At 53.3% G+C, this 24,691-nt stretch overlaps 2 protein-coding genes across 3 annotated transcripts in view; one reads left to right on the top strand and one right to left on the bottom strand.

The window, feature by feature from the left end:
• LOC121008485 (serine/arginine repetitive matrix protein 2-like) lies at nt 1–23,591 on the top strand. 2 transcript variants are annotated; one of them, XM_040441076.1, is made up of 14 exons: nt 1–257; nt 1,447–1,548; nt 2,464–2,619; nt 2,800–2,874; nt 7,082–7,138; nt 9,783–9,815; nt 9,900–9,947; nt 10,514–10,582; nt 10,658–10,799; nt 10,898–16,845; nt 18,041–18,220; nt 18,311–18,415; nt 22,918–23,010; nt 23,182–23,591. In XM_040441076.1, the coding sequence occupies exons 1-14, from the start codon at nt 19–21 to the stop codon at nt 23,189–23,191; spliced, it is 7,257 nt and encodes a 2,418-aa protein (XP_040297010.1). In that variant the 5' UTR covers nt 1–18; the 3' UTR covers nt 23,192–23,591. The 2 variants fall into 2 exon arrangements, with proteins under 2 accessions (XP_040297010.1, XP_040297009.1); XM_040441075.1 differs by having other exon boundaries at nt 10,658–10,805.
• Nucleotides 23,247–24,691, bottom strand: part of MMP25 (matrix metallopeptidase 25) — a 50,489-nt gene continuing 49,044 nt past the window's right edge. Inside the window, exon 10 of the mRNA XM_040441077.1 lies at nt 23,247–23,884. Within this exon, the coding sequence (XP_040297011.1) occupies nt 23,619–23,884 (266 nt within the window). The 3' untranslated portion in view covers nt 23,247–23,618. The remainder of the gene's footprint in view (nt 23,885–24,691) is intronic.

Genomic DNA, 24,691 nt, shown 5'->3' with positions numbered 1-24,691 from the left:
GGCGGTTTCTCCAGCACAATGTACAATGGGATCGGGCTCCCGACACCGCGCGGTAGCGGCACCAATGGCTACGTTCAGCGCAATCTCTCATCCGTCCGGCACAAGAAGGATCGGACCGACTATAAATCTGAGGAGGAGCTGAAGAAGCTGGAGGGTCTCCTGGTGAAGAAGCCCAACCAGGAGATCCTGGACCATGAGAGGAAGAGGAAGGTGGAGCTGAAGTGTCTGGAGCTGGAGGAGATGATGGAGGAGCAGGGGTGAGGCCTCTCCCTTCCTGTGTTACCCCCTCTTTGTGGGGGTCGTCTGATCCCTCGCACGTCTGTCTGGTGGGGGGGGGGGTCTGATCCCTCACACGTCTGTCTGGTGGGGGGGGGTCTGATCCCTCGCATGTCTGGTGGGGGGGGTCTGATCCCTCACACGTCTGTCTGGTGGGGGGGGGTCTGATCCCTCACACGTCTGTCTGGTGGGGGGGGTCTGATCCCTCACACGTCTGTCTGGTGGGTGGGGGGGGTCTGATCCCTCACACGTCTGTCTGGTGGGTGGGGGGGGTCTGATCCCTCACACGTCTGTCTGGTGGGTGGGGGGGGGGGGGTCTGATCCCTCACACGTCTGTCTGGTGGTGGGGGGGGGGTCTGATCCCTCACACGTCTGTCTGGTGGGTGGGGGGGGGTCTGATCCCTCGCATGTCTGGTGGGGGGGGTCTGATCCCTCACACGTCTGTCGGGTGGGGGGGGGGGGTCTGATCCCTCGCACGTCTGGTGGGGGGGGGTCTGATCCCTCACACGTCTGTCGGGTGGGGGGGGGGGGTCTGATCCCTCGCACGTCTGGTGGCGGGGGTTGTCTGATCCCTCGCACGTCTGGTGGGGGGGGGGTTGTCTGTTCCCTCGCACGTCTGTCTGGTGGGGGGGGTTGTCTGATCCCTCGCACGTCTGTCTGGTGGGGGGGGTTGTCTGATCCCTCGCACGTCTGTCTGGTGGGGGGGGTTGTCTGATCCCTCGCACGTCTGTCTGGTGGGGGGGGTTGTCTGATCCCTCGCACGTCTGTCTGGTGGGGGGGGTTGTCTGTTCCCTCGCACGTCTGTCTGGTGGGGGGGGGTTGTCTGATCCCTCGCACGTCTGTCTGGTGGGGGGGGTTGTCTGATCCCTCGCACGTCTGTCTGGTGGGGGGGGTTGTCTGATCCCTCGCACGTCTGTCTGGTGGGGGGGGTTGTCTGATCCCTCGCACGTCTGTCTGGTGGGGGGGGGTTGTCTGATCCCTCGCACGTCTGTCTGGTGGGGGGGGTTGTCTGATCCCTCGCACGTCTGTCTGGTGGGGGGGGTTGTCTGATCCCTCGCACGTCTGTCTGGTGGGGGTCTGATCCCTCGCACGTCTGTCTGGTGGGGGTCTGATCCCTCGCACGTCTGTCTGGTGGGGGTAGATGTTTTTTCACTATGTCTCCTTCCTCAGGTACAGTGAGGCCGAGATCCAGGAGAAGGTCGCCACCTTCAGGCTGATGCTCCAGGAGAAAGATCTGACCACAAATAAAGAGGAGGACAAGCTGAGGACAAAGTATGTGGGGGGCGTGCTCTGTGGGCCAGTGTCCTGGGGGGCGTGCTCTGTGGGCCAGTGTCCTGGGGGGCGTGCTCTGTGGGGCCAGTGTCCTGGGGGGCGTGCTCTGTGGGGCCAGTGTCCTGGGGGGCGTGCTCTGTGGGGCCAGTGTCCTGGGGGGCGTGCTCTGTGGGGCCAGTGTCCTGGGGGGCGTGCTCTGTGGGCCAGTGTCCTGGGGGGCGTGCTCTGTGGGGCCAGTGTCCTGGGGGGCGTGCTCTGTGTGGCCAGTGTCCTGGGGGGCGTGCTCTGTGGGGCCAGTGTCCTGGGGGGCGTGCTCTGTGGGGCCAGTGTCCTGGGGGGCGTGCTCTGTGGGGCCAGTGTCCTGGGGGGCGTGCTCTGTGTGGCCAGTGTCCTGGGGGGCGTGCTCTGTGTGGCCAGTGTCCTGGGGGGCGTGCTCTGTGGGGCCAGTGTCCTGGGGGGCGTGCTCTGTGGGGCCAGTGTCCTGGGGGGCGTGCTCTGTGGGGCCAGTGTCCTGGGGGGCGTGCTCTGTGGGGCCAGTGTCCTGGGGGGCGTGCTCTGTGGGGCCAGTGTCCTGGGGGGCGTGCTCTGTGGGGCCAGTGTCCTGGGGGGCGTGCTCTGTGGGGCCAGTGTCCTGGGGGGCGTGCTCTGTGGGGCCAGTGTCCTGGGGGGCGTGCTCTGTGGGGCCAGTGTCCTGGGGGGCGTGCTCTGTGGGGCCAGTGTCCTGGGGGGCGTGCTCTGTGGGGCCAGTGTCCTGGGGGGCGTGCTCTGTGGGGCCAGTGTCCTGGGGGGCGTGCTCTGTGGGGCCAGTGTCCTGGGGGGCGTGCGTGCTCTGTGGGGCCAGTGTCCTGGGGGGCCAGTGTCCTGGGGGGCGTGCGTGCTCTTGTTAACCCTTGGTTTCACTCTCCTTTTTTGTAGCGTCTCAGAAACTCATCAGCTCGCAGAGGCCAACGAGAAGAAGAATGAGCGCCTGCGCGCTGCCTTCGGGATTAGTGACAGCTACGTGGACGGGAGCAGCTTTGATCCAAACCGCAGAGCAGCAGCCAAGCAGCAGGAGCAGCAGAAATCCTACAGGTGCGGGAGCCCCCGGCCCAGACTTGTCCGATGCGTTCTAGCGCCTCATTTGTGCCTGTCCTTGTTGGCGCAGTGTAAAGGATCCCTGTGGCCTGCTGTACTCAGTGCTCCAGAGCAGCGCTCTGTGCTCCAGTGTCTGTCCCCACGTATTTACTTGATGTTGATTTCCTTCCTCCACAGTTTTGTCGCAGACTCGGAGCGTTCACGCTCACCATCGCCAAGCAAACAGAAAAAGAAGAAAAAGGAGCGTGGCCGGTAATGTCGGGGCGGGGGGGATGGGGTCTCCAAGGGGCTCTCACACCGGACATTTTTATGCCGTTTTTGAATCTTAAATTATTGGATAATAAATCAAGGGATTGGGGTGTGTGGGGGAGGGGTGTTCAGCTTTTTGCCTCTACACCCTCTTGGGGGGGGTTGTTGCCTCTGCTCCTTTTTAATCTACTCCCTTATTTTGGCCTCACATGTGACTCGCTGTTTGGGGCAGGTGGGCTGGCATACTCTTGTCACTGATAGGGGGGCCGGTCGGTGGGCTGGCATACTCTTGTCCCTGATGGGGGGTGGGGGCGGTCGGTGGGCTGGCATACTCTTGTCCCTGATGGGGAGGGGGGGGGGGGGGTCGGTGGGCTGGCACACTCTTGTCCCTGATAGGGGGCCGGTCGGTGGGCTGGCATACTTTTGTCCCTGATGGGGGGTGGGGGCGGTCGGTGGGCTGGCATACTCTTGTCCCTGATGGGGAGGGGGGGGGGGCTGGTCGGTGGGCTGGCATACTCTTGTCTCTGATAGGGGGGGCGGTCGGTGGGCTGGCACACTCTTGTCCCTGATAGGGGGGGCGGTCGGTGGGCTGGCATACTCTTGTCCCTGATCGGGGGGGCGGTCGGTGGGCTGACTGACCTTAGTTGTGTGTGTACAGCGCCATGAACAAGTGCTCGTACCCCTTTTCATCCTTAAACTTAAATGTATTTTATTGGGATTTGTACAAGACTCTGAAGATGAGACGAGGCGTCCACGATGTCTAATAAATCAATTGCACGCCGGCCTGTGCAGAAGTATTCACCCCCTGTACTCTGATCCCTCAGAAGTCGCCTCTCTAGCTGGAGTCCGCCCTTGTGTGATGTGTGCACGAGCCCTTATACTGAGCACACATCTGTTTTGCGGATCCACAAAACACGTATACCGTCTGTGCGCGTTCTGCATCATAGAACGGTCCTATCCTTGTCTGTAATGCGGACAATAATCAGACTTTTAGATACACGGACATGGAATGCATAGTCTTTTCCATTTGCTTTGCGCTCTCGTTGGAGTGAATAGTTCCACATACGGGCTACAAAAAAACTGGAATGGACACGGACAAAAATCCATTTGTGTGCATGAGCCCGAACCCCAGCTGTCCTGTGAAGGACTCGGAGGTTAGAGAACATTAGGGATCAAACTGCATCATGAAAGCCAAGGAACACACCAGACAGGTCAGGGAGAAAGTTGTGGGGAAGTGTAAAGCGGAATTGGGTTATTAAAAAAAAAAAAAAAAATCCCAAGCTCTGAACATCGTGCAGAGCATTGATCAAATCCTCATCCGAACATGAAAGGAGTGTGGCACAACTGCAAGACATGGCCGTCCACCTAAACTGACAGCCCAGCCAAGGAGAGCACTAATCAGAGAAGCAGCAGAGATCCACAGCTCGGGTGGGAGAATCTGTCCACAGGACAACTAGTAGTCGTGGACTTCATGGAAGGCTGGCAAGAAGAAGGCCACCTCTGAAAGCAGCCATAAGAAGTCCTGTCTGCAGTTTACCACAAGCCACGTAGAGGCCACAGCAAACATGTGGAAGAAGGAGCTCTGCTCAGAGAAGACCAAGGTAGAAAACACTAAGTGGCAGAAAACTAACCCTGCACACCCCCCTGGACACACCGTCCCCACCGTGAGACATGGTGGAGGCAGCGTCATGCTGGGGGATGATGGGAAGATGGATGGAGCTAAATACAGGGCGGTCCTGGGAGAGTCTGGGGCGGAGGTTCAACTTCCAGCAGGACAACCACCCTCAACATCCAGCCAGAGCTACAATGGGATGCTCAACCCGCGGCCCTCCAGCTGTTGCAAAACTACAACTCCCAGCATGCCTGTACAACCTACAGCTATTAGTGCATGCTGGGAGTTGTAGTTTTGTAAAAGCTGGAGGGCCGCAGGTTGAGCATCCCTGATCGAAACCATTCCATTGTAGCTCTGGCTGGATGTTGGGGGTGGTTGTCCTGCTGGAAGGTGAACCTCCGCCCCAGGATCGCCCTCTAACAGCTGGAGGGCCACAGGTTGGCGTCCCTGGTTTAGATGAAAGCATCTTCATGTGTAAGAACGGCCCAGTCACCGTCCAGACCTCAAGTCCCACTGAGAATCTGGGGCTAGACCTGAAAACGGCTGTTCAGACGCTCTCCATCCAACCTGACTGAGCGCAAGCTCTTCTGCACAGAGGAATGGGCAACAATGTCGTCCTCCAGATGTGCAAAGCTGGTTGAGACATACCCCAAAAGACCTGCAGTGAGAGGTGGTCCTACTAAGTACTGACTCGGGGTGTGAATACTAATGCACGACGCACTGTCCAGGTGATGATTTATTAAACATTGTGAAAGCCATGGATCTCCTCTGCTCACACAGACCCGGGTGATATTGTGTGTGTAGGGGTGGGCGCGCTGTAGTCAGACACTGTGTGTAGGGGTGGGCGCGCTGTAGTCACTGTGTGTAGGGGTGGGTGCGCTGTAGTCAGACACGGTGTGTAGGGGTGGGCGCGCTGTAGTCAGACACTAGGGGTGGGCGCGCTGTAGTCAGACACTGTGTGTAGGGGTGGGCGCGCTGTAGTCAGACACGGTGTGTAGGGGTGGGTGCGCTGTAGTCAGACACTGTAGGGGTGGGCGCGCTGTAGTCAGACACTGTGTAGGGGTGGGCGCGCTGTAGTCAGACACTGTGTAGGGGTGGGCGCGCTGTAGTCAGACACTGTGTAGGGGTGGGCGCGCTGTAGTCACTGTGTGTAGGGGTGGGCGCGCTGTAGTCACTGTGTGTAGGGGTGGGCGCGCTGTAGTCAGACACTGTGTGTAGGGGTGGGCGCGCTGTAGTCACTGTGTGTAGGGGTGGGTGCGCTGTAGTCAGACACTGTGTGTAGGGGTGGGCGCGCTGTAGTCACTGTGTGTAGGGGTGGGCGCGCTGTAGTCACTGTGTGTAGGGGTGGGCGCGCTGTAGTCAGACACTGTGTGTAGGGGTGGGCGCGCTGTAGTCAGACACTGTGTGTAGGGGTGGGCGCGCTGTAGTCAGACACTGTGTGTAGGGGTGGGCGCGCTGTAGTCAGACACTGTGTGTAGGGGTGGGCGCGCTGTAGTCAGACACTGTGTAGGGGTGGGCGCGCTGTAGTCACTGTGTGTAGGGGTGGGCGCGCTGTAGTCAGACACTGTGTGTAGGGGTGGGCGCGCTGTAGTCAGACACTGTGTGTAGGGGTGGGCGCGCTGTAGTCAGACACTGTGTGTAGGGGTGGGCGCGCTGTAGTCAGACACTGTGTGTAGGGGTGGGCGCGCTGTAGTCAGACACTGTGTGTAGGGGTGGGCGCGCTGTAGTCAGACACTGTGTGTAGGGGTGGGCGCGCTGTAGTCAGACACTGTGTGTAGGGGTGGGCGCGCTGTAGTCAGACACTGTGTGTAGGGGTGGGCGCGCTGTAGTCAGACACTGTGTGTAGGGGTGGGCGCGCTGTAGTCAGACACTGTGTGTAGGGGTGGGCGCGCTGTAGTCAGACACTGTGTGTAGGGGTGGGCGCGCTGTAGTCAGACACTGTGTGTAGGGGTGGGCGCGCTGTAGTCAGACACGGTGTGTAGGGGTGGGCGCGCTGTAGTCAGACACTGTAGGGGTGGGCGCGCTGTAGTCAGACACTGTGTAGGGGTGGGCGCGCTGTAGTCAGACACTGTGTAGGGGTGGGTGCGCTGTAGTCAGACACTGTAGGGGTGGGTGCGCTGTAGTCAGACACGGTGTGTAGGGGTGGGCGCGCTGTAGTCAGACACGGTGTGTAGGGGTGGGTGCGCTGTAGTCAGACACGGTGTGTAGGGGTGGGTGCGCTGTAGTCAGACACTGTGTAGGGGTGGGCGCGCTGTAGTCAGACACTGTGTAGGGGTGGGCGCGCTGTAGTCAGTCACTGTGTGTAGGGGTGGGCGCGCTGTAGTCACTGTGTGTAGGGGTGGGTGCGCTGTAGTCAGACACTGTGTAGGGGTGGGCGCGCTGTAGTCACTGTTTGTAGGGGTGGGTGCGCTGTAGTCAGACACTGTGTGTAGGGGTGGGCGCGCTGTAGTCACTGTGTGTAGGAGTGCGAGAAGCACAGTAGACAGGTGCACAGTGTGGCATGACCAGGTGCCAGCTGTTCCTACAGTTCCCATGTGCCTCTTCATCCCGGTGTGGTCTTCAGGTGTATTTCTCTTTCTTTACTGGTTTGTCCCTCAGGTCACTCAGCCGCTCCCCCAGCCATAAGGAGAAAAAGTCCAAATCCCATAAGCACAGGTAACCACCGCCATGCTGTGTACACTGCTGTATATGGGGCTATCCTCCTCCGTGTGTGCTGCTGTATATTGGGCTATCCTCCTCTGTTGTGTGTACTGCTGTATATTGGGCTATCCTCCTCCTCTGGTGTGTGTACTGCTGTATATTGGGCTATCCTCCTCCTCTGGTGTGTGTACTGCTGTATATTGGGATATCCTCCTCTGGTGTGTGTACTGCTGTATATTGGGATATCCTCCTCCTCCTCTGGTGTGTGTACTGCTGTATATTGGGCTATCCTCCTCCTCCGTTGTGTGTACTGCTGTATATTGGGATATCCTCCTCCTCCTCCTCTGGTGTGTGTACTGCTGTATATTGGGCTATCCTCCTCCTCCGTTGTGTGTACTGCTGTATATTGGGCTATCCTCCTCCTCCGTTGTGTGTACTGCTGTATATTGGGCTATCATCCTCCTCCGTTGTGTGTACTGCTGTATATTGGGATATCATCCTCCTCCGTTGTGTGTACTGCTGTATATTGGGATATCCTCCTCCTCCTCTGTTGTGTGTACTGCTGTATATTGGGATATCCTCATCCTCCTTCTCTGTTGTGTGTACTGCTGTATATTGGGATATCCTCCTCCCTCTGTTGTGTGTACTGCTGTATATTGGGCTATCCTCCTTCTCCGTTGTGTGTACTGCTGTATATTGGGCTATCCTCCTTCTCCGTTGTGTGTACTGCTGTATATTGGGATATCCTCCTCCTCCTCTGTTGTGTGTACTGCTGTATATTGGGCTATCCTCATCCTCCTTCTCTGTTGTGTGTACTGCTGTATATTGGGATATCCTCATCCTCCTTCTCTGTTGTGTGTACTGCTGTATATTGGGATATCCTCATCCTCCTCCGTTGTGTGTACTGCTGTATATTGGGCTATCCTCCTCCTCCTTCTCCGTTGTGTGTACTGCTGTATATTGGGCTATCCTCCTCTGTTGTGTGTACTGCTGTATATTGGGCTATCCTCCTCCTCTGTTGTGTGTACTGCTGTATATTGGGCTATCCTCCTCCTCTGTTGTGTGTACTGCTGTATATTGGGCTATCCTCCTCCTCTGTTGTGTGTACTGCTGTATATTGGGCTATCCTCCTCCTCCGTTGTGTGTACTGCTGTATATTGGGCTATCCTCCTCCTCTGTTGTGTGTACTGCTGTATATTGGGCTATCCTCCTCCTCTGTTGTGTGTACTGCTGTATATTGGGCTATCCTCCTCCTCTGTTGTGTGTACTGCTGTATATTGGGCTATCCTCCTCCTCTGTTGTGTGTACTGCTGTATATTGGGCTATCCTCATCCTCCTCTGTTGTGTGTACTGCTGTATATTGGGCTATCCTCATCCTCCTCTGTTGTGTGTACTGCTGTATATTGGGCTATCCTCATCCTCCTCTGTTGTGTGTACTGCTGTATATTGGGCTATCCTCCTCCTCCTCTGTTGTGTGTACTGCTGTATATTGGGCTATCCTCATCCTCCTCTGTTGTGTGTACTGCTGTATATTGGGCTATCCTCATCCTCCTCTGTTGTGTGTACTGCTGTATATTGGGCTATCCTCATCCTCCTCTGTTGTGTGTACTGCTGTATATTGGGCTATCCTCATCCTCCTCTGTTGTGTGTACTGCTGTATATTGGGCTATCCTCATCCTCCTCTGTTGTGTGTACTGCTGTATATTGGGCTATCCTCATCCTCCTCTGTTGTGTGTGCTGCTGTATATTGGGCTATCCTCATCCTCCTCTGTTGTGTGTACTGCTGTATATTGGGCTATCCTCATCCTCCTCTGTTGTGTGTACTGCTGTATATTGGGCTATCCTCATCCTCCTCTGTTGTGTGTACTGCTGTATATTGGGCTATCCTCATCCTCCTCTGTTGTGTGTACTGCTGTATATTGGGCTATCCTCATCCTCCTCTGTTGTGTGTACTGCTGTATATTGGGCTATCCTCATCCTCCTCTGTTGTGTGTACTGCTGTATATTGGGCTATCCTCCTCCTCCTCTGTTGTGTGTACTGCTGTATATTGGGCTATCCTCATCCTCCTCTGTTGTGTGTACTGCTGTATATTGGGATATCCTCATCCTCCTCTGTTGTGTGTACTGCTGTATATTGGGCTATCCTCATCCTCCTCTGTTGTGTGTACTGCTGTATATTGGGCTATCCTCATCCTCCTCTGTTGTGTGTACTGCTGTATATTGGGCTATCCTCATCCTCCTCTGTTGTGTGTACTGCTGTATATTGGGCTATCCTCATCCTCCTCTGTTGTGTGTACTGCTGTATATTGGGCTATCCTCATCCTCCTCTGTTGTGTGTACTGCTGTATATTGGGCTATCCTCATCCTCCTCTGTTGTGTGTACTGCTGTATATTGGGCTATCCTCATCCTCCTCTGTTGTGTGTACTGCTGTATATTGGGCTATCCTCATCCTCCTCTGTTGTGTGTACTGCTGTATATTGGGCTATCCTCATCCTCCTCTGTTGTGTGTACTGCTGTATATTGGGCTATCCTCATCCTCCTCTGTTGTGTGTACTGCTGTATATTGGGCTATCCTCATCCTCCTCTGTTGTGTGTACTGCTGTATATTGGGCTATCCTCCTCCTCTATGTAATATTATTTTGTTTTCATTTGTCCCAGATCATCATCAGATTCTAAGAAGAGGAAAGAGCGGTGAGAGTGCAGGGGCTGCCATCGGAGCCTCGGGGTCGGGGCAGCCTCAGCGTTTTCTTATTGTCCGTATGATTATATTTCTAGGTCGTCCAGCCCAAAGAGCAAGCGCAGAAATAAAGACAAGACTAAGAGGTATTCTGATCCATGAAGGGGCGGTTACTGGAAGGGTTATGCCCTCTTGTAATGCTAATTTTGGGGGGGATTGGTGTGACAGTCTCTTGTGGCGCTCTGTCTGGGGGGGGGTGGTGTCTCTGGGCAGGGGTTTATTGTCTTGTGGCGCTCAGTCTGGGGGGGGTGGTGTCACTGGGCAGGGGTTGATTGTCTTGTGGCGCTCAGTCTGGGGGGTGGTGTCTCTGGGCAGGGGTTGACTGTCTTGTGGCGCTCAGTCTGGGGGGTGGTGTCTCTGGGCAGGGGTTGACTGTCTTGTGGCGCTCAGTCTGGGGGGTGGTGTCTCTGGGCAGGGGTTGACTGTCTTGTGGCGCTCAGTCTGGGGGGTGGTGTCTCTGGGCAGGGGTTGACTGTCTTGTGGCGCTCAGTCTGGGGGGTGGTGTCTCTGGGCAGGGGTTGATTGTCTTGTGGCGCTCAGTCTGGGGGGTGGTGTGACGGGCTCAGTCCTGAGATGGTGCTGTACCTCAGTGTTGGTAGCTATGCTGTAAGCACAAGCGTAGTTGTACATCATTTTGCTCTTCTCCCCGTAGGTCCCCCAGTGGCTCTCCACCACGTAGACGTGCCTCCTCCTCCTCTTCAGATCAGACCTCGCCCAGCAGGTGGTGGTTCTAGTCATGTGGTTGCTGTTGTTGGTGAAGTTTTGTTGGTCTCACATTTCATCATGTTACTGCTAGGTCCAGACACGATGTTCTCAAAGACACGCGTGCAAAACCTATTCATGGGAGCAACCCAGAAAGGCACAGACCAGTCAGCCCTGCACGAGAGCGGAGGAAAGATCGAGAGCCGAGTCAACAGCCAGCGAGCCGTCCTAGAAATGTAAATGTATGGCGTCCAATCAGCCCCAAAAATAGCAAGGCGTTATACAGATCGCGCTGTGACAAACACGTTTCTTTACTTCTGTCATTTGTTTTCAGAGAAGCAGCAGAGAGCGCTCCTCATCGTTCTCTCCTAGAAGAGGTAAAGACGTCAGAGTGACTCCAGAGACTTCGAAAAGGGATAAAAAACCGAGAGAGAGGAGTAACGCTGCTGCCCCAGACATCTCTCCAAGATCAAGCCCAGTGCCTCGAAATAGGAGCAGACATAACAGTCCAAAGGGTCGCTACCCAAAAGAGAAGGGCGACAGAGAAAGGCCACCTAGGGCTGTTTCACCTGAAAGTAGACCATCACCAGCTACTCACAAACATCACAGGAACCGAAGTCTGTCCCTGGAGAAAGAGCCTCCAAAGCAGAAATCCAGGGAGGACTCTACAAGAAATGAGAAACGGGAAGAAAAGAAAAAGCTTTCACCAATACCTAAGAAAAAGTCTTCAAAAAGCAATGGTTCATCTTCCTCCTCCTCCTCCTCCTCCCAGTCATCCTCCTCTTCTTCATCATCGTCCTCTTCTTCTTCATCGTCATCATCCTCCTCCTCCTCCTCCGAAAGTGAAATGTCAGATAAGGGTACAAAAAAACCTCAAGCAGTTGTCAAAGAAAATACATCTTCCAGAACAAAACATGATACTGGAATTACTGTTGGAAAGTCTGCCGCACAGACAAGATCCTTAACGGGAATGCGACCAGATCAGGGTCAAAGGTCTTGTAGTCCTCAGAGAGAGCACAAGTTAGCGTCTCAAAAGCATTCCCGATCACCTTCTGAGAGCCCACCAAGGAAGGGTCGGTCAGTCACTCCTAAAGACAAGGCCCGATCACCATCTTTTTCTCCCCCAAAAAGTCCCAAAAGCAAAACTTCTAAAAAGTCCCCAAGAAAAGCACCGTCTCCAACCTCTCCTCGTAGAGGTACATCAAAACCTTCACAAAGAGGGAGAACTTCCTCACAGTCACCTCCACGGCACTACTATGATAGAGAAAGATCTCCCTATGGTAATGAGAAACGCCTGAGCACTAAAAGATCTGACAAGACTGTATCGGACAACCCCAAGAGAAGCGAATCTTGGTCCAAGAGTGATAGAAGATCACAGCCTCAGTCTACAGGCAGACACAAGCGTTCAGTTACTCGATCACCTCAGAGTAATGAGAGGTCACGTTCTCGCTCTACTAGAAGGGTGCGGTCTCACACCAGGTCCCCAGTAACCGGTAAAGGCTCACGTTCCCCTTCTTTAGAACAAAAGCGCAGCTCACGGTCTAAGTCTAGACAAAAGCAAGTAAAGTCTTCTCCTCGTGGTAGAGAGAGGTCGCGTTCAACATCAAGGTATCAAAGGAGAACACCTTCTGAAACTCGTATGGTTTCTAGATCCCGTAGCCCTAGTTCACTCTCGTATACAAAAAATAAATCAAGTTCACGAACACCAATAAAAAGGACAAAGTCACGGTCATTGTCTCCTAAACAAGCATCTGTCCAGAAGAAGACTACTTCTCCCAAAACAAGACATAGACCTCAGTCCTCCAAGGGACGATCTTCTTCACGTTCATTGTCTCCAGTTCAGAAGAATCTTCCTTCAAGAAATCAATCAAAACGCTCTGTGTCACGATCCAAGTCCCCTGTAAGAAAGAAGTTATCAAGAATACCTAGGTCCCCTTCACCACAAACCAGAAAACCTGAAAAGAAGTTGGACTCTAGTGAAAGATACAGTTCTTCCCCAATACCCAGAAGGGGGTCTTCTAGGTATTCTGAACAAAGAAAGGCTAAAGAAAATGCTGTGAAAAATAAGTCTTCCCGTGAGAAGAGTTCATCAAGATCACCTCTTTCTCCAAGATCACACACAAGCCATTCACCTAAGGAAAGATCTAGAATTGCTCACAAGGAAATTGTGTCTCCTCCTGAATTCAAAACAAAATCTAAAGAGCTGATCCATGCAAAGTCTACAGTACAATCTTCGCAAAGTACACAGTCTCCTCAGATTCAGCATCCTATTAGAGGCGACTCTGAATCCTCTTCAGAACGTGAATTCAGATCAAAATCGCCAGAAAAAGAGTTCACATCTAGACAAACTGAAGGTAGAAGGATATCTGGTTCGAGTGAAAGCCGTTCTAGTGCTTCAAAAAGCAAAGAGTCATCTGGTTCTGAATCTGAATATAAACAGTTGCAAAAGAGCAGGCGGTCACGTTCTGACCATAAGATTAATCGTGGTTCCCCAGGAAAAACTAGTATTCAATCATCTTCTGACCAAAAGACAAAATCACAGCGGTACCCAAGATCTGATTCATCTGAGCGAGAAGATAAAACCAAATCATCTAGAAGCAGGTCCAAGAGTTCGGACACTAAAATATTTACTAAAAATAAGCCGCTTCTTGAAATGTCTTCAGTTATTGCTTCTAAACCTGAACTTGAGCAGTCACCGGAAAAAGAGAAAATGTACGGGTCCCTACAGTCCAAAGCTAGTTCTCCAGAGTCTTCTCCAGAAAGCCAACCTAGAAGTAGACAGACACATTCTCCATCTAGTTCAGGTTCATCTTCAGAAAGGCAGCCAAGAAATGAAGTACAGTCAACGAGGTCAGAATCCTCTTCAGAACAGCCACCTAAAAGTCGACGTGCACCAAGAAAGAGCCCAGAGTTGTCTTCAGAATGTCAGACTAAAGGCGAACTGCCACCTCAAGCAACTCCAAAGTTACCTTCTGAATATCAACCTAGAAGCAATTCACCACTAAGTGCATGCTCTGACTCCTCACCCGAACGGCAACCTAGAGGTAAACGGTCAAAATCCTGCATTAGTTCACAGTCACCATCTGAAGAATCCAGGTTTAAATCAAGCCATCATAGAGCAAGTTCAGAGTCCTCACCTGAAAGAACTGGACCTTCAAGTAAAGCCAACTCAGCACAACATTGTGAGCGTGGAACAAGCTCCTGTACTTCGTCAAAATCTAATCTTGCATCTGACCATAGCAACAAAATGGGAGCTACATCACCAGAACATGAAGCAGAGTCCAGGTCATCACAACATGGTAATTCTAGATCAGAGTCAGAGGTCCAACCGTCTCAAAGAAAATATGATAAATCTGAAAGTGAATACACAAACCAATCCCGCAGAAATAAGTCAATTTCTCAGTCATCCCCTGATGATGGAACTGGACATGGACATTCTCAAAAGAGTTCTTACTCTAGATCACCTGAAAGTGCATCAATGACACCACAGCACAAACCAACTTCTGGCTCATCAGATACTGATTCCAGACCTGGAATTTCTAAGCATAAACCTAGAACCTCTGAAAGTGAGGCAAAGTCGTCTTGGTGTTCTTCAGAAGCTGAAGGAAAATCAAAGTCTATATTTTGTAAAACTGGTTTGTATTCCCAGGAAGATGCGAAGACTACAGTCAAGGAGCATGCTCACATGTTGTATTCTCCTTTAGAAAAACCACAGAACACTGAATCCTCTGAACCTTTGTCTGCACCACAAGAGCAGCACGATGTGTCCTACAAAGAGTGTGTAAATCCAGCAGAGAGTTACACTGCAATGTCACTGTGTGCAGAAATTAATGGGACAGAATCCCAAGTAACTCTAACAGCAAAGGACAAGCTGGAAGACCAGTCTTATTGTGGCTCCAAATCCTCCCCGATGAGTACTGAAACCAGTATAAAGGAAGATATTGCTCTGGAACACGTGGTCTCTGATGAAGAAGCTTCCCCACGAAGAGATGCTAAATCTTCTCCAGCTCAAGCAACACAAAAGAGACCCAAGCGAAGAAAATCAAGTTCCTCAACTTCCTCCTCCTCCTCTTCATCATCTTCATCATCATCCTCCTCCTCCTCCTCATCATCCTCTACATCATCCTCATCATCCTCTACATCATCATCCTCCTCTTCATCTTCTGAAGATGAGGATTTGGTTCATTCAGCTGCGCAAAATGGGATATCCTATCTTGATCTGGTTGTTGCCAGCCCCCCCACTTCACGTGAGCCCTTAGACTCCTTGCAGTGTGACGCACTTTTGTCTGTGACAGATGACCTTTCTTCCAGACGTGAACCCAAGTCCCCCTCGGCACAGGTGTATACCCCTGCTGGCAGATCTACTTCTCCAATGTCTGTTGATGAGACCAGTCCATCTAATCTGAATAAAGTGAGTGAGTCTCCTGAGACTCAGACAGGCTGCTCCACGATCCGAGAAGCTTCTCCCTCTCCCCAAACAAACGTAAGCCTAGATACATCTCTTGCTTCTAACATATGTGGTGAGTTCCAAAATAATTCTAGTGTTTTCCAAGTGAGTGAAGAATACAAACCAGAAGAAAGTCATTCTGAATCTCCAGGTAAAGAGAATGTCTCCGACTCACAGTTGGCCCCACCTAAGACTGCTTTGTCTGATACTCCATCTAATGCAGAGCAAGAAGAGCATGAACCCATGAAGCAGGAACATCCTGATGGCCCTAAAAGAAAGTCTTTGTCACCATGTGCTAGTAAAAGCCCCAAGTCCCTGGCTTCTTCAAAACATAGCCACTCGGATTCCTCTTCAGAGGACAGCAGTTCTGACTCATCAAGTGAAAGCAGCTCTTCAGAAGAGCACCCATCTTCTGACCGTGTGTCACGCTCTCAAAGGGTGCACGTGCCAGATCCACCACCAATAAGGCGCATTCCATCACCAGACAGAAGGAAGTCTCCTGACTTCCTGAGGCATAAATCTTCAAGGCCTGAGTCCTTTAAAGGGAAAGAAGGACTTAATCGTTCACGTTCCTCATCTAGGTCTTCAGTTGCACAGCGAGAATTCTCGCGCACTGTGGGGAGGGAATCACAAAAAATAAGATCTCTATCACGTTCACCTGTTCGTAAAGGTAGGTCTAAGTCTAATACGCCACCAAGACACAGAGGAAGAACACCGCCTAGAGCATTTAGGTCTCGTTCAAGGTCAAGATCAGACAGGTACTCTCGTAGAAATCGTTCACGATCATCTACAAGACGTTCACCCTCCTGGCAAAACTGTAGAAGATGGGGGCGTCGCAGATCTCCATCGTCCCCCAGAAGAGGCCGCTCAGGTTCTCGCTCCCGTACTGACCGTTCGTGGCGTTCTCATCGTGGATCTTCACCTTGGAAGGGAAGGTCACGATCTCCATCAAGATATGATTCTTATCGCTACTCTTATGGAGGTAGTAATTCACGATCTTCCCCAAGAAGAAGATCGAGATCGCCTTACAGGCGTGATAGGCCTCCTAGTTATTATCGTCGGGACAGATCCACCTCCTCATCTAGAAATAAGAGACTCAGGTCACCACAGAGAAAGTCACGCTCATTTGAGAGAAGAGTGCGGTCGAGATCTTCTGATAGATATAAAAGTGCGCAGAGCAGCAGAGTTGGAGTTGCTAAAAGGCGCAGCCGTTCATTATCTGCAGACGAACAGTCACGAGCTCCTAGGAGGCAGAGACGGTCCTCATCTCCAGCAGACAGTAAATCTGTGCGACACCGCAAAAGCTCTCTTTCACCAGTAAGGACTGCAAATAAAAAGTTGGCCAGCCCTAAACCTTCTGCTACCCCTCATATGCCTCCCCAGGAGAGTCCCCACATGTCACCATTTCCGTCACAACAGGAGAATCATGAGAAGTCCTCTGTAGACCAGAAAGAGTCTGAGGGCAGAAGAGAAGCTTCAGCGACAAAGAGCAATTCCTCTTCACACACAGCACCGGCTGAGACTGAACAGACTGAATGTCCTGAAGCACACCCCACTGCCCCGGACATCCCTCCATCCTCTGGGAAAGGAGAGGCTAATCCTGATATGGACTCAAAGATGCAGCCTTGCAGCAGCCAAAGAGCAGCATCAAAACGTGCTACAGAAAACCTACATGGAGAAAACCCCTCATCTCCAAGCCGAGTAAATGAGCCTTCAGAACAAGGACAGACCTTCCCCTCGGATAAGAGTAAATGGCCAAGGAGTTTGTCTTCACGGTCGGATTCCAGCCTCCAAAAATCCTCACCAGCTGCCGAAGCGGCCTCAAATACAGAAAGGTGGGTATTACTGAATTATATAGGAAAGGGGCTTCCAGTATTGGGCCGCTCCACAAGTATCCAGGGGTTGTATGCAGTCCTGCATCTCAGCCCTCGTCACCGCGGTGGAGGTGACTTGCAGCACCAGCCACCGACAGGCGTGGTGCTGATTTGTCTATAGAATTCTGGATGGCCCTTTTAAAGGGGCATTCTCATCGTGAGCATGTCTGGCATCGCCATAGGACCTGGTATAAATGTCTGATATGTGGGACCCACATCTGTCTCCGTCCGGTGAGGCGGCTATTGCATCTAGGCAGAGAATGAATGCAGAGTTGGCTGCACTTGTACTTGACTCTCCCTGTGCACCTCTATGGGAGTTGGGTGTTTCCGTGACCCCCCCCCCCCCCCCCCCTCCCTCCATAGAAGTGGATGGAGAGCCATGTGGCCACCTCACCATTCATGGCATATCGAATGAATGGTAAGCGGAGTTCTGCGGAGAGCTCTGATTCCATCATCCCTTAGCTGGCCACGAGATGCCAGCACCAGTGCAGTTTACTTCTTTCCCTCCTGGAGTACAGACAGGTTAGACCATGGCAGTTTTAGGATGCACCTGTGCCATGCTCGTGGCGCTGGACGTTGGGATGTGACCGCCTCTATAGTGGCAGTGCATGACCTCTTCTATGTTAGAGCGGGTGATCGCAGGGCTGGAGGAGGACGTGCAGTGTCTGATCACACCCAGATGGACTGGTCATATCTTTCTGCTCTCCTGGTGTGGGGTTCCTCTGATCAGGCATTTATGGCCAGTGTTACCTGTAGGAGTCCCACCCTACAGTGCCCCTACAACAGCTAGCGTGCCCAAATCCCCCATAGACTTGCATACTTGGTTCGACTGAGCGTGTATGTCATGTCACTGGGGAGAATGTTGCTGCCAGACGTCTGTCCTTTTCTCCTATCTCTCCTGGGATTGGGCTCGATATTCGGTGTGAACGATGCTTCTCTACCCTGATATCGACTGTCGGTTGTCCCTGCAGAACACTGAAGCACCAGTATAATGTGTGTGGGGTTTTCAGACGGAGTTGTCTCGTCATAACTGCCCATCATACAAGACGGGGGACTACTTGCTGGAGGAGATATGGGGGGATTGGCCTCTCTGGTGCAGGACCAGGACATGTGTTTGGTTCTGATCACTCATTGTTTGTGTCCTGTAACCTGACAGGATCTCCAGTCCATCACCAGCTGAGCCTCAGGAGACAGAGGAACCACGAAGATCCCGCAGCTCAAGTACATCATCTTCATCCTCCTCAAGTTCTTCATCCAGCTCTTCTTCCTCGTCCTCTTCATCGTCCTCTTCATCTCACAAGGCCAGCAGTAAGAAGGGGGCCCCTCCGATCAGAAGGTGAGCGCTCCAGTGTATGTCTGTGAAGACTGCTGTCTACTGCTGTATGTAGTGATGGTGACTCCCCTCCACTGATACCTGCATTCCCAGATCGCGGAGTCCCCGTAAACCCATCGACTCGCTGAGAGATTCCCGTTCCCTGAGCTATTCTCCTGCTGAGCGACGACGCGTTCCGTCTCCCCCGCCCCGCAGGAGGTAAGTTACCAAACATTGTCACTACCATGTGTGCACCTACAGCAAGGATGCTCAACCTGAGGCTCTCCAGCTGTTGCAAAACTACAACTTCCAGCATGCCCGGACAGCCTACAGCAGCGCATGGTGGGAGTTGTAGTTTAACAGCTGGAGAGCCACAGGTTGAGCGTCCCTGACCTACAGTATTTCACAAAAGTGAGTGCACCCCTGACATCTTTGTAAAAATGTCTTTATATCTTTTCCTGGAACATGACTGAAGATCTGACCCTGTGATACCATGTAGTCAGTGTGCAGCTTGTAGAACAGGGTAAATTGGGCGTGTCCTCAAAATAACTCCACACACCGCCATTACTGTCTAAACCACGGGCAACAAAAGTGAGGACACCCCTAAGTGAGAATGGCCAGAGTGTCCGTATTCTGTGTGGCCCCCATTATTTTCCAGCATGACCTTAACTCTCTTGGACATGGAGGTGACTGGATCTTCACAGGTTCCACTGGGATTCTCTTCCTCCTCCATGATGACCTCACGGATCTTGTGGATGTTACAGACCTTGCGCTCCTCCACCTTCTGTTTGAGGAGACCCCACAGATGCTCCATAGGGTTTAGGTCTGGAGACATGCTTGGCCGGTCCAGCACCTCTGGATATGACGCTGAGCACTGACAGGCGGACCCCCCACCCCTGTAACCTCTGCAGCAATGCTGGCAGCACTCATACAACCTCTGGATATGACGCTGAGCACTGACAGGCTGACCCCCATCCCTGTAACCTCTGCAGCAATGCTGGCAGCACTCATACAACCTCTGGATATGACGCTGAGCACTGACAGGCTGACCCCCAACCCTGTAACCTCTGCAGCAATGCTGGCAGCACTCATACAACCTCTGGATATGACGCTGAGCACTGACAGGCTGACCCCCATCCCTGTAACCTCTGCAGCAATGCTGGCAGCACTCATACAACCTCTGGATATGACGCTGAGCACTGACAGGCTGACCCCCATCCCTGTAACCTCTGCAGCAATGCTGGCAGCACTCATACAACCTCTGGATATGACGCTGAGCACTGACAGGCTGACCCCCAACCCTGTAACCTCTGCAGCAATGCTGGCAGCACTCATACAACCTCTGGATATGACGCTGAGCACTGACAGGCTGACCCCCATCCCTGTAACCTCTGCAGCAATGCTGGCAGCACTCATACAACCTCTGGATATGACGCTGAGCACTGACAGGCTGACCCCCCCCCACCCCTGTAACCTCTGCAGCAATGCTGGCAGCACTCATACAACCTCTGGATATGATGCTGAGCACTGACAGGCTGACCCCCACCCCTGTAACCTCTGCAGCAATGCTGGCAGCACTCATACAACCTCTGGATATGACGCTGAGCACTGACAGGCTGACCCCCCACCCCTGTAACCTCTGCAGCAATGCTGGCAGCACTCATACAACCTCTGGATATGATGCTGAGCACTGACAGGCTGACCCCCCACCACTGTAACCTCTGCAGCAATGCTGGCAGCACTCATACAACCTCTGGATATGACGCTGAGCACTGACAGGCTGACCCCCCACCCCTGTAACCTCTGCAGCAATGCTGGCAGCACTCATACAACCTCTGGATATGACGCTGAGCACTGACAGGCGGACCCCCCACCCCTGTAACCTCTGCAGCAATGCTGGCAGCACTCATACAACCTCTGGATATGACGCTGAGCACTGACAGGCTGACCCCCCACCCCTGTAACCTCTGCAGCAATGCTGGCAGCACTCATACAACCTCTGGATATGACGCTGAGCACTGACAGGCGGACCCCCCACCCCTGTAACCTCTGCAGCAATGCTGGCAGCACTCATACAACCTCTGGATATGACGCTGAGCACTGACAGGCTGACCCCCACCCCTGTAACCTCTGCAGCAATGCTGGCAGCACTCATACAACCTCTGGATATGACGCTGAGCACTGACAGGCTGACCTCCCACCACTGTAACCTCTGCAGCAATGCTGGCAGCACTCATACAACCTCTGGATATGACGCTGAGCACTGACAGGCTGACCCCCCCACCCCTGTAACCTCTGCAGCAATGCTGGCAGCACTCATACAACCTCTGGATATGACGCTGAGCACTGACAGGCTGACCCCCCACCCCTGTAACCTTGGCAGCACTCATACAACCTCTGGATATGACGCTGAGCACTGACAGGCTGACCCCCCACCCCTGTAACCTCTGCAGCAATGCTGGCAGCACTCATACAACCTCTGGATATGACGCTGAGCACTGACAGGCTGACCCCCACCCCTGTAACCTCTGCAGCAATGCTGGCAGCACTCATACAACCTTTGGATATGACGCTGAGCACTGACAGGCTGACCCCCCACCCCTGTAACCTTGGCAGCACTCATACAACCTCTGGATATGACGCTGAGCACTGACAGGCTGACCCCCCTCCCCTGTAACCTCTGCAGCAATGCTGGCAGCACTCATACAACCTCTGGATATGACGCTGAGCACTGACAGGCTGACCCCCCCCCCCCCCCCCTGTAACCTCTGCAGCAATGCTGGCAGCACTCATACAACCTCTGGATATGATGCTGAGCACTGACAGGCTGACCCCCCACCCCTGTAACCTTGGCAGCACTCATACAACCTCTGGATATGACGCTGAGCACTGACAGGCTGACCTCCACCCCTGTAACCTCTGCAGCAATGCTGGCAGCACTCATACAGCCTCTGGATATGACGCTGAGCACTGACAGGCTGACCCCCACCCCTGTAACCTCTGCAGCAATGCTGGCAGCACTCATACAACCTCTGGATATAACGCTGAGCTCGTGCGCGCAGCTTCTCTGGTCGACGATGGCGAGGTCTGTTCTGATGGAACCTGTCTTGTTAAACCGCTGTACGGTCTGGGCCACCGCGCTGCAGCTCAGTGTCAGGATGTCGGCCATCTTTCTTATAGCCTCGACCATCTTTATGTAGAGGAACAGTCCTTTTCTTCAGGTCCTCGGTTCTTCGCCTTGAGGAGCTGAACGTCCAGTGACCAGTATGAGAGAGTGCGAGAGCGATAACGCCAAATGTAACACCGACGAGTCACATGACACCGGGGAGGGAACATGGCTAATTGGGCATTAGTTGGCCATTTTCACTTGAGGGTGCACTCTCGTTTCCAGCAGTTTAGACATTAATGGTTGTGTGTGGAGGTATTTTAAGGAGACCCTCAATTTACACGGAGATACAAGCCGTCCGCTGACTGCACTACATCGTATCACGGGGTCAGATCCTCAGTGCTGTCCAGGGAAAGGGTTACAGAAATGTGAGGGGGCCCTCACTATTGTCGGATCCTGTATAGAGGGGGCCCTCACTATTGTCGGATCCTGTATAGAGGGGGGCACTCACTATTGTCAGATCCTGTATAGAGGGGGGGCCCTCGCTATTGTCAGATACTGTATAGAGGGGGGCACTCACTATTGTCTGATCCTGTGTAGAGGGGGCACTCACTATTGTCTGATCCTGTGTAGAGGGGGCACTCACTATTGTCGGATCCTGTGTAGAGGGGGGCCCTCACTAGTGTCGGATCCTGTGTAGAGGGGGCCCTCACTAGTGTCGGATCCTGTATAGAGGGGGGCCCTCACTATTGTCGGATCCTGTGTAGAGGGGGGCCCTCACTATTGTCGGATCCTGTGTAGAGGGGGGCCCTCACTATTGTCGGATCCTGTGTAGAGGGGGGCACTCACTATTGTCGGATCCTGTATAGAGGGGGCACTCACTATTGTCGGATCCTGTATAGAGGGGGCACTCACTATTGTCGGATCCTGTATAGAGGGGGGCACTCACTATTGTCGGATCCTGTATAGAGGGGGGCACTCACTATTGTCGGATCCTGTGTAGAGGGGGCACTCACTATTGTCGGATCCTGTGTAGAGGGGGGCACTCACTATTGTCGGATCCTGTGTAGAGGGGGCACTCACTATTGTCGGATCCTGTGTAGAGGGGGCACTCACTATTGTCGGATCCTGTGTAGAGGGGGGCACTCACTATTGTCGGATCCTGTGTAGAGGGGGGCCCTCACTAGTGTCGGATCCTGTGTAGAGGGGGGCCCTCACTAGTGTCGGATCCTGTGTAGAGGGGGGCCCTCACTAGTGTCGGATCCTGTGTAGAGGGGGGCCCTCACTAGTGTCGGATCCTGTGTAGAGGGGGGCCCTCACTAGTGTCGGATCCTGTGTAGAGGGGGGCCCTCACTAGTGTCGGATCCTGTGTAGAGGGGGGCCCTCACTAGTGTCGGATCCTGTGTAGAGGGGGGCCCTCACTAGTGTCGGATCCTGTGTAGAGGGGGGCCCTCACTAGTGTCGGATCCTGTGTAGAGGGGGGCCCTCACTAGTGTCGGATCCTGTGTAGAGGGGGGCCCTCACTAGTGTCGGATCCTGTGTAGAGGGGGGGCCCTCACTATTGTCGGATCCTGTGTAGAGGGGGGGGCCCTCACTAGTGTCCTCTTCCTTCTAGGGAGCGTGATACCAGACGAAGCCACGGCTCCCCAGAAAGGAAGCGCAGGAGAGAGTCCCCGGAGTCCCGGTACTCGCGCCGGAGATCCTCCAGGTAATAATGGCCGCCCTGCTGAGACTATGAAGGAGCAGCGGCCGTGTGTGAGAAGCCTCTTTTATTTCATCTTTTATCTGAAGCAGTAAAATACAATATTCTATGAGGGGAGTCTATCGGGGGAGGGGATGGTGGCGGCGTGCCCACTGACCACGGTTCCTCTCTTCTCAGGTCACCCTGAATGTCTTATCCTTCATCTCGCAACAAAGGAAAATGTTTTTAGGATTTTTTTTTTCTTCTCTCCTGCGGTCGCTGCAGGTCGACCCCCTTTTTTGGGGGTTTGAGGAAACCTTAAGACCGCTGTGGATGCCCGTGCGACCGGCGGCAGGATGTGGCTGGAGTCCTGTGTGATGGCGATGTGCCAGCTCATCGCCCAGCGTGGCTCCCACCCCTCCCGCTTGGTGATGGTGCCCATTCTTCTGCCCTCCTTCGTTAAGCATAGACGATTTTGTAAAATGTGAATTGAATCCGTGAATCTTCTGTTGTGTTTATTTTGTCTTATTTTTATTTTTTTTTCCCCCCTTTTTTGAAATCTGTACAGCAAGAATTCTTTCTGTCAATAAAAGTTTAGGCAAAGCCCAGATCTGTGCGCGTTGTTGTTCTTGGCCTTACAGGGTGCCAGCCAGGAGGGTTAGTGCGAGCGCCACGCTGAGCCAGGCCCTGGCAGCTGGAGGAGCAGAGCCGCTCCCTGCTGGGCACTGGCAGTTGCAGTCTCTCTGACCTCGTCCTTCGGGTTCTTGAGTGGGTTCTGGAGGAGCTGCCGCTGCACAGTACATCCAGTTTAGGGCAATGCTGTGGGGGTAACCTGGGTCAGCCTCTACCTGACCATCCTGGAACTTCCAGTACTGGGGGCCCTTGAAGAAGTACGTGTGACCTGTCAACAGAAACAGAAGGGTTAATGTCTAGGGTGATGACACCGTAGAGGGGCCGCGCTGGTGGAGCCTAGAAGAGCAGGTGAAGCACAAACTGGATAGATAACTTCTCTACTGCCACGCCTGCTGCTGTGTTTGGGGTCAGTGCTCGGTGCCCTCTGCTGTGTGTCGGCGCCTGCCGCCCCCTCTGCTGTGTGTCGGCGCCTGCCGCCCCCTCTGCTGTGTGTCGGCGCCTGCCGCCCCCTCTGCTGTGTGTCGGCGCCTGCCGCCCCCTCTGCTGTGTGTCGGCGCCTGCCGCCCCCTCTGCTGTGTGTCGGCGCCTGCCGCCCCCTCTGCTGTGTGTCGGCGCCTGCCGCCCCCTCTGCTGTGTGTCGGCGCCTGCCGCCCCCTCTGCTGAGCTGTTGACTTGTCAGAAGAGTAGTGACATATCTTAAAGTGCAGAATTATGATTTCTACTCTGCATGTATCTTGCACTTATCAACATTACATTTTAGTTGCCAGATTTCTGACCATTCCTCTAGTTTTCCTAAGTCCTTTTCCATTCGGTGTATCCCTCCAGGAACATCAACCCTGTTACAAATCTTTGTGTCATCAGCAAAAAGACACACCTTACCATCGAGGCCTTCTGCAATGTCGCTGATAAAGATATTAAACAATATGGGTCCCAGAACAGATCCCTGAGGTACCCCACTGGTAACAAGACCTTGGTCTGAATATACTCCATTGACTACAACCCTCTGTTGTCTGTCCCTCAGCCACTGCCTGATCCATTCAACAATATGGGAGTCCAAGCCCAAAGACTGCACTTT

This window comes from Bufo bufo, chromosome 7, assembly GCF_905171765.1.
Source record: "Bufo bufo chromosome 7, aBufBuf1.1, whole genome shotgun sequence".
NCBI classification, from domain to species: Eukaryota; Metazoa; Chordata; class Amphibia; order Anura; family Bufonidae; genus Bufo; species Bufo bufo.
This window is presented reverse-complemented; position numbering and strand designations above follow the sequence as displayed.

What these genes read in the sequence shown, in the direction of transcription:
- LOC121008485 (XM_040441075.1), top strand. Translation starts at nt 19, where the DNA reads ATGTACAATGGGATCGGGCTCCCGACACCGCGCGGTAGCGGCACCAAT. An exon ending in GAGATGATGGAGGAGCAGGG is followed by an intron (nt 258 to 1,446) that starts GTGAGGCCTCTC and finishes CTCCTTCCTCAG; the next exon opens with GTACAGTGAGGCCGAGATCC. An exon ending in GAGGACAAGCTGAGGACAAA is followed by an intron (nt 1,549 to 2,463) that starts GTATGTGGGGGG and finishes CCTTTTTTGTAG; the next exon opens with CGTCTCAGAAACTCATCAGC.